Source organism: Pyxicephalus adspersus, chromosome 2 (genome assembly GCF_032062135.1).
Source record: "Pyxicephalus adspersus chromosome 2, UCB_Pads_2.0, whole genome shotgun sequence".
Classification (NCBI taxonomy): Eukaryota; Metazoa; Chordata; class Amphibia; order Anura; family Pyxicephalidae; genus Pyxicephalus; species Pyxicephalus adspersus.
In genome coordinates, this window is record NC_092859.1 from 135,759,211 (window position 1) to 135,774,381 (window position 15,171).

Consider the following 15,171-nt stretch of genomic DNA (forward strand, 5'->3'; position numbering starts at 1 on the left):
TGCAATACAGTGGCACATTGGGCCTGATTTATTAAAGCTCTCCAAGGCTGGAGAGGATACACCTTCATCAGTGAAAGTGTGTGATCCAGCAAACCTGGAATGGATCTGGTCCAAGATTGAAAACATTTGCTATCAAATAGCAAATTACTTTTAGGAAATCCATTCCAGATTCACTGATGAAAGTTTATCCTCTCCAGCCTTGGACAGCTTTAATAAATCAGGCCCATTGACTCAAGAGAGGTGTAAAACCAGTAACTTTTTAACTCCTGAACTGCATTCATCAATGACAAAATAATGGATCTGATGAATCAGGCCAATTGGCCATTTCAGTCCAATAGGGTTCTGTTACGTCAAAACTGCTTCTCTCTGCCAATGCCTGGATAGCCGCATATTGGTCAAATCCTAAGCCTCCCTCGGTGCGCCTGTGGTTCCAGCGGTTTAACTTAATCCAGCACATGAAAGACCTTACTTCTTACATTAGAGGTACAAACAATACATTCTTTAGGATATGGTTCTACTGGTCTCAATTCACCTCCTCCCTGCAATACAGAAGCAACCTGGGCTTGAAGAGCGCGGAGTCGAAGCAATCTGCTGATTTCTCTTGAGTGCCCAAAACTGAACTGCCACCAACCCGTCTCCCTGTCTTCCCCACTCCTTCTCTGTCTGTCTGTACTACATTGGTGGTTGTCTACATCTTCCACTGATGGCTGCCTTATCCTACCTGATCCTACATAGATTTGTGAAGGTACCGGGCCTACACGACAACCTTCTATGTCTATGGATACACACTTTCCTGTAACATCATTGTGCTTATTCAAGCTGTTGTGCAACTTTCCTTTCTTATGATCTCTTTGATATGTGTCCTCTGGTTTTATATTCAATAGAATTGTGGGATTTTGTTGTGTTATTGTTTGTAATCCCCTATTTGTAATAAATAAAAAATGTATAAAAAATAAATAGAAAAAACTGCTTCTCTCCATATTCAAGTCAGTGATAATACTACAAAGGTTTATAGCACCTTGCTGCAGCTTAGGTGGTCAAATGCCTTTTAGATGGAGGTAGCATCAGGTCAAATGTAGCTGACAAGGAATTCTGAATGATCTTAGTAACATCATTAACTGGGCTCAGAAAGCAAGCAGTTCAGTAATAGCAAGCAGAAGCAAGCAATATCACCACCAGCTACATGCAACATGCTGGTGCAGTATGTAAGCTACAGCCCTCCCACATTGCTTCCTCTTGGTTTACCTGTTTCTTGTGCAGGAATAAAGTGGCTCCACAGCTACAAAAGTGTATGGACCTCAGGTTAAGGCTTTTTTGAAGCTTGTGGGGCAACCCAAGGATTCTAATAGCCTCGAAGCGGCTTCATATCTGCAGGTAATATAACTGTTGCACAATCTTTTCCAGTAAGCACCGGCTTTATGAAAATGTTCAGTGTACAATTGTACAAGTATACAACCCATCCAAGACATAGTAAAACATTGTGTTAAAAAAATATGTGTGCCAGGTTCATAAAAGGGCTTGTGGTGACTTGATACTAAATATACAATAATATAAAATGTCAGTCTTACTTTTTTTTTGTAAAAAGAATGACTAGTGCATACATCTTTTTCAAATATATTTTAATTAAATAACATATGTAACATATGTACCTATACATTCATCTTGTCCAGAGATATTACACAATCTTTAGAAAGATCCCATGAACAGTTGTAGTTGGTAAAATTGGCTGGTACTACTTGCCTTATCTTTGTGACATTGCAGGTAAATTTCATGCCATCCCGCAGAGCTAAAGGCAACCAAGTGCTCTGCAACTAACCACCTAATCCAGCCTTCCTTCTCTGATTACTGGCTCAGAGGATGTATAGTTTTATATTTATATATATATATATATCTTATATAGAATTCATGCTTATAATAATATAGAGTACAATGCATATTCTTATACATTCACATTATATATTTATATATGTATATATTTATACCATATATATATATTGTCAACATTTCTCAAGGCCGTAAATTCTTGCAAATATCAGAAACAATATTCTCTGCACAATTTTAAAGATCATCAAGTGTAAGAAAATAGTTTGCCCTTTTAATCCTTATGACTCTATGATACTATGAGGTGAGGTCTCTATGAAAATGTTTGTCAAAGAACACTTATAAAAAACTAGAACCACAAGTTTCTTATGGTATTGCTTTAAATAATAAATTAGATTCTGTGAAGCAGCCAATGATAAGAGTCTTGAGCAAAGTGTGCAAATTATGTGCCGGGAAAAGATTAAAATGAGGTTATTTGCCCTGATTATACTCTTATAGAAAGGGGCAGTACTAGAAAACTTTCTTCATTGCACATACTAATCAATCAAGGTGTGCATGCTACTACACATGTCTTTAGGAAGGAAGAAATAACTAATTATTTTGGAGATTAAAAGTGCTAAATTTACATGGCTACTATCTCTGAATTTGCATATATCATAAATGTAGCTGGTGCTGTACTATGGTGGACCACTGAAAACCCAACTACAAAACTCTAAAACAATTTATTTTATTTTCGATAAAGTGGATAAAGGGTTAGAACTTCTCACTATGTTTTGCTGTCTGTCCCGTCCTGTCCCTGCGTTCCTATTAGAGGGACTGGAGTGAATCTGTTACTTACTAGAAAACTATAATAAAAAGCTCCAAGTTTTTTTTTTTGTTTTTTTTTGTTTTTTTACAGCCGCTGTTTGCAGATTCTACACAATCTTCCAGGGGGTGTCAAATGCTTTTATTCTGTAGTTCTTGCTGCTGTTGCCTACATAACTGCAAGGTACAAATAGTAATGTAGGGGTCAGGTGGTCAAACCAGGAATTCAGTATGTTCTTCAAACAGCAGATTCTCCTCAATACCACAGATTGCAATACATCAGTTGTCCAAACAGTGCAGGAAGTGAATAATATAGCCTTTCACTCCCTGCATGTCAATTATTTTTTGTTATACCTGGGGAACTTTCATTCCATTGGAATGAAAGTTAGAATACAACATCTTGGATCCAAGACCAAACCCAAAATGTAATGGTTGGCACAATATCACATTGAGAATTAACATTAAAACTAACTTTGGTCTGTAGGTTGGAATGTTTTTCGGTAAACTCAGCCCCCCATGTTCCATGATACCCTATTGTAAACATTTGGACAGGAGTTCTGAGTCATTTAGCTCAGCAATGCATGGAAAGCCAAAGGTTTCTTAAGGTCAGCCATGGTTATTACTCTCTTCCATGAGACAGAGATGTTGATCTTTTGCCCCAAAAACATCTAAGATCTGTATACTCCTCAGGCTGCAAGTTGAAGCCTTAACTTGCAATTATTCTGCGGAGCTTTATTTTGTCTATCAGGGCATACAGACATGGCCAACATGTCTTTGGACCCACACAGATGCTCATTATTTTTTGTTTGTTAACTACTGCTACTCAGCCCGATTGCACTTCTGCAATGGATCACAAAATACTGTATACAGGCTGTTTTAAAAGAATTAGAACAACATGGGCCCAGTGTTTTTTACTTATTCAGTTCTATACATTGCAGTTTAGAAATCACTTTCATTGCCATCATGCAACTATCGTATCATTAAATCTTTAATCAGGGGTAAGCAAGGTGCAAACTAGTGATGAGAGGACTTCTAAATTTTAACAGAACACTGAAAGAGTTTGGAGGATATACCAATATTCCAAACAGTACCATCTATATACTTTCCAGGAAGCTCATCCTACTCACATTCAATAAAAATATGTAATACAGAAACTCAAGAACTGCTGACAATGTATTGAAAAAGGCACAAAAGATGAAATGGTTTTGTATTGCTGTTGAAAAGATGCTGTGTCATCTCTTTGGCTGTTCATTTTTGTCCTCTAATTGTCCTGCTTTTCTTTTTTTCTTCCTTCCTTCAAGTACACGATGAACTGAGCCTTGAGGGACCATGTATGTGTATCAGCCTTATTGTGTGATGACTGTCCAAGGGGGGTCGCCGGAGGGAGAAGAATTTTACATCTCTAATCCAGTAACATACAGTTAAGACAAACCGTACTGGAATTCTCTCTTCTTGAATCAGAAAAAGTTAGCAATGTATTGGTAATATGTGCGTTGTGTTTGTGTAGTGCTTTTATGGTAATATCATGCTGAGCCTTGCAGCACCCAATTTTCATATTGTAGGAAGATAAATGTATCTAAGGTCTCTGTAACTGCTCCTGGTCACCATGAACAGGATGCATGGGGAGTGCAAGTAAGGATCTTCTGGTCATTGCTAAAAATTAGGACTTCATGGTGCAAATGGGAACAACAATCACCAGAATTACTGTGCAGGCAGCTGCTGTGATCAGTGCTGCCATTTTACAGACCTTGGCTCGTCGGAACTCAGCTTCTTTCCTTTTTAGAAGAGAATCATAACCTGGAGTGTAAATGTCTTCCATCCAAAACTCCAAATTGTTTGGATTTAGGGATTCTTGAGCCTGTTGGATACATAATGGATCAGAACAATGTTATTGGATTTCTCTCAGGTTGTTATATTTAGATACAAAACACTGAAAGTCCCCATATATACATATCTAAATATTATTAGACATAGCACCGACATATTACACAGCGCTGTACAAAGTCCATAGTCATGTCAGTAGCTGTCTCTCAAGGGAGCTCACAATCTAATGACTCTACCATAGTCATATGTCTTTAATACAATCTAAGGTCAATTGTAGGGGGAAGCCAATAAACTTTTCCACATGTTTTTGGGAAGTGTGAGGAAATCGAGGAACCCGTATGAAACCAATGCAAACTCTATGCAGATAGTGTCCTGGCTAAGATTCGAACATGGGACCTAGCGCTGCAAAGGCAAGAGTGCTGCCCATATAATATATAATAATACATTTAATCAATATTATTACAAATAATAAACAAAACAAAAAGATAAAATTCAAACAACATGACATATGATAAAACCCTGTTACCTCACTCCATTTTCTGTATCACAGTAGTATAAGCAAATACACCCTAAACAGACAATAAAAACCAATGCTATCTCCAAGAATCACATTCTCAGACAATGCTCAGTTGATAGGTATACAATAAAAGAGATAAAACACTCTTATGAAAAATAAATGTGAATGTATAAGTAACATTTCAAAATCTAAACTCTCAACAAATAATGACCAATGTTTTCACTTCTGTGATAAAACTATTAAAGTAGTAGAAAGCCCCAACTTGTTGGAGTCTCAGGTGAAAAGACTGTAGAATCATTGTGAAAGAAGTGGAACTAAATCATCAAAACCAAAAACGGCCGGTGCAACTATCTTCTTCTGCTCCTCTTATCTTCATTAGCCAGGCCGGGATGACATAACTCTCATTGGTGTGCGTGGGAGTTCATTCAGACCCAATGGGCCAGTATACTATGAAAAGAAGATTGCGAACAGACAGGTAAGAATGTTTTATTGCAGAGGGGACATAGCCTGACCTTTCTGCAATAAGAAATCTGCCTGTTCACAATCTTTGTATGTGGAACTGTTGGCTCAGTGGTTAGCACTCCGGCCTTTGCAGCATCAGTCCCCGGTTTCAATCTCCTAGAACACTATCTGCATGGAGTTTGCAGGTTCTCCCTGTGCATGCTGTTTGCATGGAATTCCTCCAGGTACTCCAGTTTCCTCCCACATGCCAAAAACATGCAGTTAGGTAAATTGGCTTTCCCTCATATGTGTCTTTAGACTGTTATAAAAACATATGACTATGGTAGGGACATTCGATTGTGAGCCCCTTTGAGGGACAGTTAGTGATATGATGGATTTTGTAAAGTGCTGCATAATTTGTTACTGCTTTATAAATTATTATTATTATTATCATATAGGGGGTACAAGATAATAGTTGTGGTTCTGCTTTAATGACCCAGTGTTAACCAGACAGTAGGGGCGTGACATTGTGTATAAACAGGGGAATATCAGTCCAAAACAATTTTAGTTTGATGTCTGCTAAAGTAGCTGGACAAACCAAACGCATAGTGGAAATAAAAGGGTAAATATCAACTAATTTATCAGGAACCTAAACAAATTCTTTGTTAGAATTTGAAATTATTTAAACAATATATGACCAAGACTCTGACAAAGATCCGGTGTGATTTGTCAAAAAGTTGTAGAAGTACTTTCATTACTTAATATGGCCTGGAGAAAAAAACTTCTTTAGGCATGTATGTCTGAAATATTACCCTGGTTGTCTACAAGACTGGAATGAGGTTTCATTAAGACAAAGGAGGCTGCACAGCAAGTGTCTTTGCCGTCCTGCCTCATTAGATACCTCATTATTTGTAAAACATGGATTGCATATAAAAAACAGATAAAATACTGTAGTTAAAATACATATAAATATTTACATATGATGGATGGAAGGGATAATTTAACATTTTATTATATGTATTGCTTTATTTCTTCTTTTTTCATTGTCCTCACCATTTTTTTTTATGGAGGTCCATGACATTTTGAATGAGTATAGTAAAGTCCTAAAAACCAACTAAAGTATCTTAACCAAAGAACACAAACGTTATATAGTATGTATTCCAGCTTACCAGTCCTCAGGCTATGCACACACATGTGTACAGAGGTCCCCCGACATCGTTCATGGATCCCTCCTGACAGATCTTTGAAGACCGCAATAGAAGTGAAGGGACAGTGGCACAGCGGGGTGCCACTCGCATGTTCTTCCCCCTTCCCTCTCCATAGAACAAAATGGCCTGTATGTACAATGCTCATTCGTTCATCTTTTAGTTGTTTGTCACTGGAAGCGATTTTGATTGTTTCCAACAACAATAATTCAGCGTATAAACACAGCCTAAATGTGGGGACTTTGTTATATTATTTGTTATATTTGATATTCTTTGTTTTGTTTGTACCACAACGCTCACTTGTAGTGTGTTTATGAAGTAGAAAAAAGTCTGAAGTAGATAAAGTAGACTAAAGTCAACTTTAGATTGTTTTCCTGATCTGAACTTTTGTTCTTGAGTAAAAGCATATTAACATTTCTTTTTACCCCAGAATCCTTCCAGATTGAACTTTCATTGAATATCTAAACCTGTTAAGCATCTTCCCCCTGGAGGACCATCAGCTATCTTTAGCTGAGTAGTAAAAATACATTAAAACTACATTAAAAACCACAGCGGGGAATCCAGTCTGATAACATTACTTGCTCTATTTACACCGTTTTTCCCTTTTAACTGCTGGTGAGATATCAAGCAGGATCAATAATCTGTTGGAGTGTTGACCATTTTCTTTGACTATGCTTTTGAGACAAATAGCCTAACTTGAACTCGTAACAAATGTACACTTTTAATGGATGATAAAAAAAATACAAAACGCTGCAATTAGTTTTGTTATCTACATCAGAACAGTCCATCCTAACGAAGGACTAAAATAAGAAAGCTTGTGCTAAAAACTGCATAGGTTTACCTGCCTATATATTTAAGACTACTGATCATTTAAAATGTCCAGATTTACTTTAAAGTGGAACTCCTGTTTTTTTCTATACAAGCTTGATGTAGGTGTTGCAAGGATTTAGAAAACTATTTTAGAATTATGCCTTCACTTCCAGTGATAATATTGCTGTGGAATGGTAAAATTGAGAGCCATATGGGAAATTGGGCATGGGGATAATATTATTAAAGACTAAATGCACAAACATTGCCATGCACAGCGGTGAAAGGGGCAATGATTTAGGCTTTGCATTCACAGGTCCTGGGCACCTTGCATTCACTGATTTGACCATGAACTCCTCAGTATACCAAATGTGAGGTCGTGTGCGACAGCTAAAGCTTGGCCTTTGGATCATGCAACAGAACAATAATCCCATGCATACCTGCAAATCTACAAGAGAATGCCTAAAAAAAGAAAAGAACCATGGTTCTGCAATTGTCCGTCAAAGTCCAAACCTCAACCCATTAAAATGCTGTGGCAGAACCTTAAGAGAGCTGTGCCTAATGAATATCGGCAAGCCTCAATCAACTGAAGCAATGTTTTAAAGAAGCCTGGGACAAATTTCTGCGATAATGGTATAGGAGACTGATAAAGCCATACAGATACTGATTATTTCCAGTTATTGCTGCTAAAGCTAAAAGCTATAGAATAATGAGCACCTAGTTTTTCACAAATGGCTTCATTTTTTGTTAAATAAATAATGACCTAGAGGAATTTGTGTGTTGTTTTAACACCTTAGGTTAAAGTTAAACCATTTTAGAACCTTCTAGGACCAGATGATTTTTAAAAATGTATTCTGATACTTAAAACCATAAAATGGAACGTTCTGTTTTTTAATGATTGTACAAGTGCTTTGAATCCTATGGAGGAAATATGCTGTACAAATTATATTTCATGCTTGAGTTCCCCTCTGCTGAATTACATAGAAATCCCTTGGTGTTTGCTTTACCCCCTGGCCTTCTTTTTTGCAGCTTCCTTTTGTCAAGCTCTTGAAAATGTAATAAAGAATTACATATACATTCCCATTTACCATAATTCCTCCATGTTTACTTACCCAATTTACCACCTCTCCTAATATTTCAGAAATGAGTCATCAGCCTATTGAGTTAAGTTTGGAGCTGACTGTATATATAGTATGATCATTAGCATTTTTTCTGAACTTGTGATACATAATGTAGAAGAGCATGTAGGTATAGGAGAGATGTGCTTAACAGTTTTTTACATTTTGCTCATATATACTTAAACCATGCAGGAAACAGCAACATGTTCACTTAAAGAAAAACCAAATTCAAAGAAGTGAATATAATGACCGGGCAGTTTGCAGAAGGGACAGGTAGTGTTCCTTCTGCAACAAAAAAAAAAACTTACCTACCCGATCACAATCTTTTATTTACATTCACCTATCCTCTCTCCATCACAGGTGCTTCCAACTTCATCCAGTTCTCCTTCTAGTTCCGGATCTTTGGCCATCCTAATGGGTTGGTTAATTTATTCCTGGCAGCCTGGGGCAAAGGAAGACCTTGAATTGCACACTGAGCATGCACAGCTTAAAGTAATTTAAAGAAAAGATAGCAACCAGGCAGGTAAGTATTATGTTATGTTATGTTATGGCAAAAGGGATATTGCCTGAGCTTACTGCAATAAAGATCCTTCCTGCTCACCTTTTTTAATTGTGGCACCATAGTTCCAATTCAAATTCTTCCTGTACCCAGTATGACATACCCATTTTCATGTACTTATTTTTCCTTCACTTTTCTGATGTTCCATTTACCCATCAAAAGCAATCAAACCTGATTCTTCTTGGCATGCAAAGCATGTGACTCACTTCCCTTCCTTACATTTGGCAGCATTGGCTGCTCAGGCACCTACCAATGCTGTGATATGGAGGAATGGAAAGAGCCCTTAGCAATGTGTAATCTTCACTTTAGGAATTAAGTAAAAGGAACAAGAACACAGTAAGATGCATGCCTGGTCATGTGTCTTTTCTAGGACACCATGAGAGTGGCAATTCAGAGGTTTGCCACTGAAATGATTCTGTTGGATCCAACCTTCTTTTCATTGCATCATAATGGGATGCTTTTGGCTACATATCATAAATTGGTAATCCACCACCTAGTAAATTCCAATTTTCCATCATTGGTTCACTCCTGGATAGGAAAGATGAATTAGGTCGGACTAATAGGGGAACCTACCTTTCGGTCCTGGTTGAAAAATACTCCCCTAGCCGCTCTCTTCGCTCCTCCAATGACCTACTTATGACTGCCTCGCTCATAACCTCATCACATGCAGGGCTCCAAGACTTTTCCAGAGCTGCCCTGATTATCTGGAACGGTCTTCCTCAATTCATCCGGTTTGCTCCTACGTTCCACTTTAAAAGAGCACTCAAAACACATTTTTTCAGACTTGCCTACCCATCTTCTTCTGTCTCTTAAAACATTCACCACTATTCATCATTCCATATACCCCTTCCTATTGTGTGAGACTTCCCCCACCACCTAGACTGTAAGCTCTTCGGGTCAGGGTCTTCTTCTCCGCCTGTGTCACTGTCTGTAACTGTCAGTCATTTGCTACCCCTATCTTATGTACAGCGCTGGGTAATATGTTGGCGCTATATAAATCCTGTTTATTATTAATACCAATATTATTAATAATCTCACAGTGACCATACTTGGGACAAGGGAGGAGTTGCTAAACTCTTGGCTTCATGGCTACTCTTCATAGGCTCAGCGGAATACAAGTGAAACCTGGACCCTGCCTTTTTACATGCCTCTTGGCAACTTTACTAAGTTACTAAGTTATCCCCCACAAAGAGTTCCTCTCAGTAATATGTGTATGACTGGTTGGGGGGGTAGTGTAGAGATTAATATGTATCTCAGGCCATTAAGTTGTTTGGGTACAAAATTGTTTGCTTCTTATATTTACTATACTATATAAACTATATATAATATACTATATATACTATATAAGCCTATGTATGGATGAAAGCCCCATAAAATTGTTCAGGTACGCCTTATAAATAAAGGTTTTTAAAAAATCATATTTTAGAAAAACACAATCATATGTGAGCTCTATACAGCTGCTGCTGTGCATGGGAAAACATGATTCACCTTCAATCTGACCTATCACCAAAAGTTTTACTTTACATAAAAGGGTAGACAATCCTTTTATGTAAGGTACAAATTATCTTTTTTTTTTCAACTGCCTTTTTTTAAAAAAAAAGCCCCTCTCTTTCTGGGAATGGGAGTGCACAACTTCCGATGCTACCCATGTCATGCATCCCTGCTCTTTCTGCGCATGCCCGAGAGGTAGCATGCGCAGAAGGGGCCTTTTTCCTACATGCAAGCGCAGTGAGATCTTCAATCTTTTTTACCTATTTACAGAAGGCTGCGTCACCCGATCTGGTGCCTTGCGCAGTGCAAAATCAGGTGAAGTAGCCAGAAGAGGAACAAAAGTGGCGGCACCCGGTGCTTTCAATCCAGTAAAGTTTAGGGATTAAGTAATTAAGGGATCTGCTGAAGTAAAGGTGAGTTTTTTTTAGTTTAGTTCTGCTTTAAAGGGCCCGTTAACACCACACTGCATTGCAACACTTGTTTTTATGTGTTGAGAGGAGTTGCTCACTGCATTGGTCTCCTGTTGATAATACTGGATTGCAGTGGACCTCAAGGCATTTTTTTCCACAGCACACTGCAAAGGACACAATGCATTGGGATGCAGTGCAGTACCTATGCATTTGGGTACCTGTGCAGTGTATATTGCTAACATGTATTCTTTATTTTAAAGCAGATGGTGTACTATTGCTGTGATATGAAGACAACTGATTTTTATTAACCTTGTATGGTAAAATTTTACCCCAACTAGTTTCGGAAATTAGTTTTTGTTGTTATTATTTGTTTGGCTTGTGTGAACATTATAATGGCTGCAAAATTCAAGAATATGGCAGTTTTTCCAAGATGCAATTTAGGTCAAAGTAATAGGGGGTTTTATTTGTTTATAGGGTACAAAGATACAAGTGACAATAATATTTCCAGGTATTCCATTTTTACTGATTCGGGTATAACATATTGCATACAAAGAATTGAAACCCATTATCACCCACCTGAATATCCAGTGCAGTCAGTCGGCCTTTCTCCCCTGAGTTATGTGTATATTCTTCTATGGTCCACGAGGGTTGGGTCCGTTTTATTTCTGCCATCTCTGTCAGACGCATGTCCGTGTAAATAGGATTGCTCTTCATGTGAGATTTGAGAGATGCTGGGTATGGGTGAGGACTGAATACCTGTTCTACCATATATGAATCCCTGGATGACTTGGGAATTCTGTGCAAATGAGGTATTTCATGTTGGCGGTCAACCTAAATAAAAAGGGAATAACACAAAGATAAACAGAAGTGTCAATGTAAGTCACACAATATCATTTTTTCATGCTGCTGTGTTCCCGTTTATGTAAATGTTTGTCTATCTGAGCTCATACATCTAAACCCAAGTATAAAGAATGCAGAAATGGCTTTCTGAACAGACATTTCAGCAGGCTGACTTTCTTATTTTATGTTTTTTTTGAAGTTTTTGCTACAAGTAAACTTCCTATCTTCAAAGAGATAAATATAAACCCCTATACTAATTTGTCAGTAAAAAAAAGGACAGATACTGAAACCCGATCGGTATAAATAATTAAATACATATGAAATTGTAATTACTGAGTTACTGTATGTCCAAAGTACAGTACATTAATTAGTACAGTAATGAATACTCAAAATTAACACTCCTAAATATCTTTTTTTTTTACCAAACCAGCATCCCTAAATTACCTTCCTCTGTTTCTAGGTAGGTAAAAGTCACAGGCTTTCTTTATTGCCCTTAAGCTGTAATTGCGGGGTATATTAGCAGGTAAAAGGGTGTTTTTATCAAGGATATTACCTGATGGTAATTTTGAAGATTCGTAATGGTTGCAGTAAAAATCAGAAAGGCAGGAAATGCAATCAGAGCTAACATGCTGTGCTGATTTTGTTCTAAAGGTTGTTAAACTATATAATATGTTCCATAGAAGAAGTGCTTGGTTCAGAACAGGAAATAGCAAATTCAACAAAGTAACATAGTTATCAATAAATACAGTAAAACATATGATTTTTTTTAGGGATGTGATTTTTAAATTAAATTTATTTTGTTACCTCTTTGGATTTGCGATGCCATTCTCTGCTTGATCCCCCTTTATCTTTCTTATCTTCCTCAGATATACTAGTCTGTTTAGGAAATCCCCAAGGTCGACATTCAAGTTGCACGTTTCCAGGCTTGGTCTCAGTTGTAGAAATGTCCTCTGTCAATGAACGGACTGACCTTTGTGTGAAAAGATTTTTCTTCATGGCTTTAACTCGAAGACTTTCTGTGGTGCCACTGTTACCATCTGAACAGCAACAGTCTGGCTTGTTCTCCACATTCCCATTATGGGATGAGTTTTGATCTTGGAAAGGACTTGGAGATGCCCTTGTGCTTGAATGAGCATCACTGTGAGATTGACCTTCAACTTCTAATTTGCCCTTTTCAGGTGGCTGTATCCTCTCATCTAGCCTATTTAGCTTGGCTAGCACCTGAGATACTTCATCTCGTACGCCTGACAAAGACTCTAATTTCTTCTCAATTTCCCCAATCCTTCTAACTAGTTTTCTGACACTGCTTTTTAGCTCTTCTTCCTCTATTGGCTCAGTCCGTGGGCCTTTGGTTGGTTTGGAGTTAGATCTGTTGCCTACATGTTCTGGAGAACTTTCATTGTCTGCTCTTGAAACTTGAGCAAGAGAACCACTACTGTTATAGCAGGAAGATTGTGGTATACCAGAGGACCCACAAAGGCTCATATCATCTAAGAAGCGAAATATGTCACTTATATCATCACTTATAATTTCAGAGTCTGCCTCAGATTGGTTACGGGCTCTTCCTTCCATAAAACGGTTACAGGTGGAGGAGATATTTGACTCTTTTCCCTTTTTTGTGTCTGCCTGCTCCGTCTGGGTGCCAACGCTTTCTGTCTTCTCAGTGCTGTACTGACAAGAAGTTGGTTTGGTTGTCTTATCCCTGAACCTTCTTAGGGCCTCTTGCTTTTCCACATCTTGAGGCTCACAAAATTTTTTACCATTATTTTTTAATGCAAGGTCTGGTAAATAAGAATGATGTCTTTCGGGTACTGAAACAAAATTTGTTGTCTGCACCAAGCCAGTGCTTGGATAACACATATTTTCTTCTTTTCGATTAAAAAATGAGCGTTCGAAATCTGGCACCTCTTCTGTGTTTAGACTCCAGCTTTTTACTGGCTTTCCAACAAGCTGTTTTGGTTTGCTTGTAAATCTCTTCTGTTCTTGCAGTCCATGCCCAGTTGTTGGTCCAAAGTACGTGGATGCTTGAAGATCATCTAAGCTTTCATGTTTTGATCGGCGAAAGTCTTCAGAAGAAGAATAAGCTGTATTAAGATAATGAGAGCTGTAAGGCATCTCAAAACTGTGATTAAAGAAAACTGTCTTGGGACTTATCTTTCCTTCATTCTTTTTCATTGTAAGATTAGGAGACATTCTAACCATGTTGTGAAAATCATCCTTAAACACATTTCTCCTCTGTCCACTAGAAGCTGAAAGTCTAAAAGGTTCCTCGCTTGGTGTTGGTGGCAGTGATTCTGGCTCAGATAATGGTTGACTAGGGAAATAGGTGCTTTGCATTTCACAAGACTGGGGAGATACCATGGCATAAGAGTCTAAAGCTTGTAATCTCTCAACAGATCCAGCTCGCCCACTGCTGTCTTGTTTAACTCCAAGGAGAAAATTTGGTTCAGGGAGGAACGTACGACGGCCCTCACATTCTTCCTTGTGGCAGCTGGATGACCTTGTGATAGAATAGCTCCGACTGGTATCTCTTTTCTGCGTTTCTTTGTGAGGAGCAATATCTGTTCCTGTGAAAACCTCATTATCAGATTCTGTTGCCTCTTTCTCTTGAGTCTGCTGTTGAATTGGGATTTTTTCTTTGGCAGCTCCATCGTTCATTTGGATCAGATTAAATATAGTGACTATATCAGCTGCCGCAATTATTTTTTTAGACTGTTGATTGTCCGCAGCATTTCTCATCTTGTCCCGAAAGAGACTTGCTGGAAAGCTTGGATCTTGGCACGCTGTGTAATATAGGAGGCTACGCAACTTTGCTAGTTCAGGTAGATCGTAACGAGAACATAAAGATTTACAGAGGTCTTGGTATGAAACAGAGTTTTGTTTGGAGTCTAAATCCTCCAAGATTTTTACAAGAAGGAAAGAAGAATCCTGAGCTTCTCCCATGATGATTCAGTGTCCAAGCTCCTACATAAAATAACATTAAAAACATTGTTTAGTTTATCTAAGACAGATAAGCTTTATTATGCCATTAATATGCATTTCAAATAAATATTTTCCTCAAAGCAATAAATACAGGCACACTAGTGCAAATATAATTTGCATTTGCTTATCAATATAAAAATCGTTGAAAAATGTTGCATGAAGGAGATTAACAGACACAAATTTGTTTATGGTTTGTTCTATTACCATTCTACTAATATTTGAGGTCTTAATACATGGGCATTGTTTAAAGATTATCAGGTAAGGCAAGCATTAGCAGAACTGTTAACTTCAGGAATCCTTGGTGAAGCCCATAAAGCACCCTTCAACTGTAGTCTAGGAGTGTTAATACAAA

The 15,171-nt window shown here is 37.9% G+C and overlaps 1 protein-coding gene across 1 annotated transcript in view; it reads right to left on the reverse strand.

Moving 5' to 3' along the window:
* Positions 1–1,608: 1,608 nt before the first annotated feature.
* Positions 1,609–15,171, reverse strand: part of MINAR1 (membrane integral NOTCH2 associated receptor 1) — a 60,630-nt gene continuing 47,067 nt past the window's right edge. Inside the window, exons 2-4 of the mRNA XM_072402513.1 lie at positions 12,642–14,801; positions 11,574–11,828; positions 1,609–4,483 (exon numbers count right to left, since the gene is read on the reverse strand). Coding sequence (XP_072258614.1) covers positions 4,286–4,483; positions 11,574–11,828; positions 12,642–14,780 — 2,592 coding nt within the window. The 5' untranslated portion in view covers positions 14,781–14,801 and the 3' untranslated portion in view covers positions 1,609–4,285. The remainder of the gene's footprint in view (positions 4,484–11,573; positions 11,829–12,641; positions 14,802–15,171) is intronic.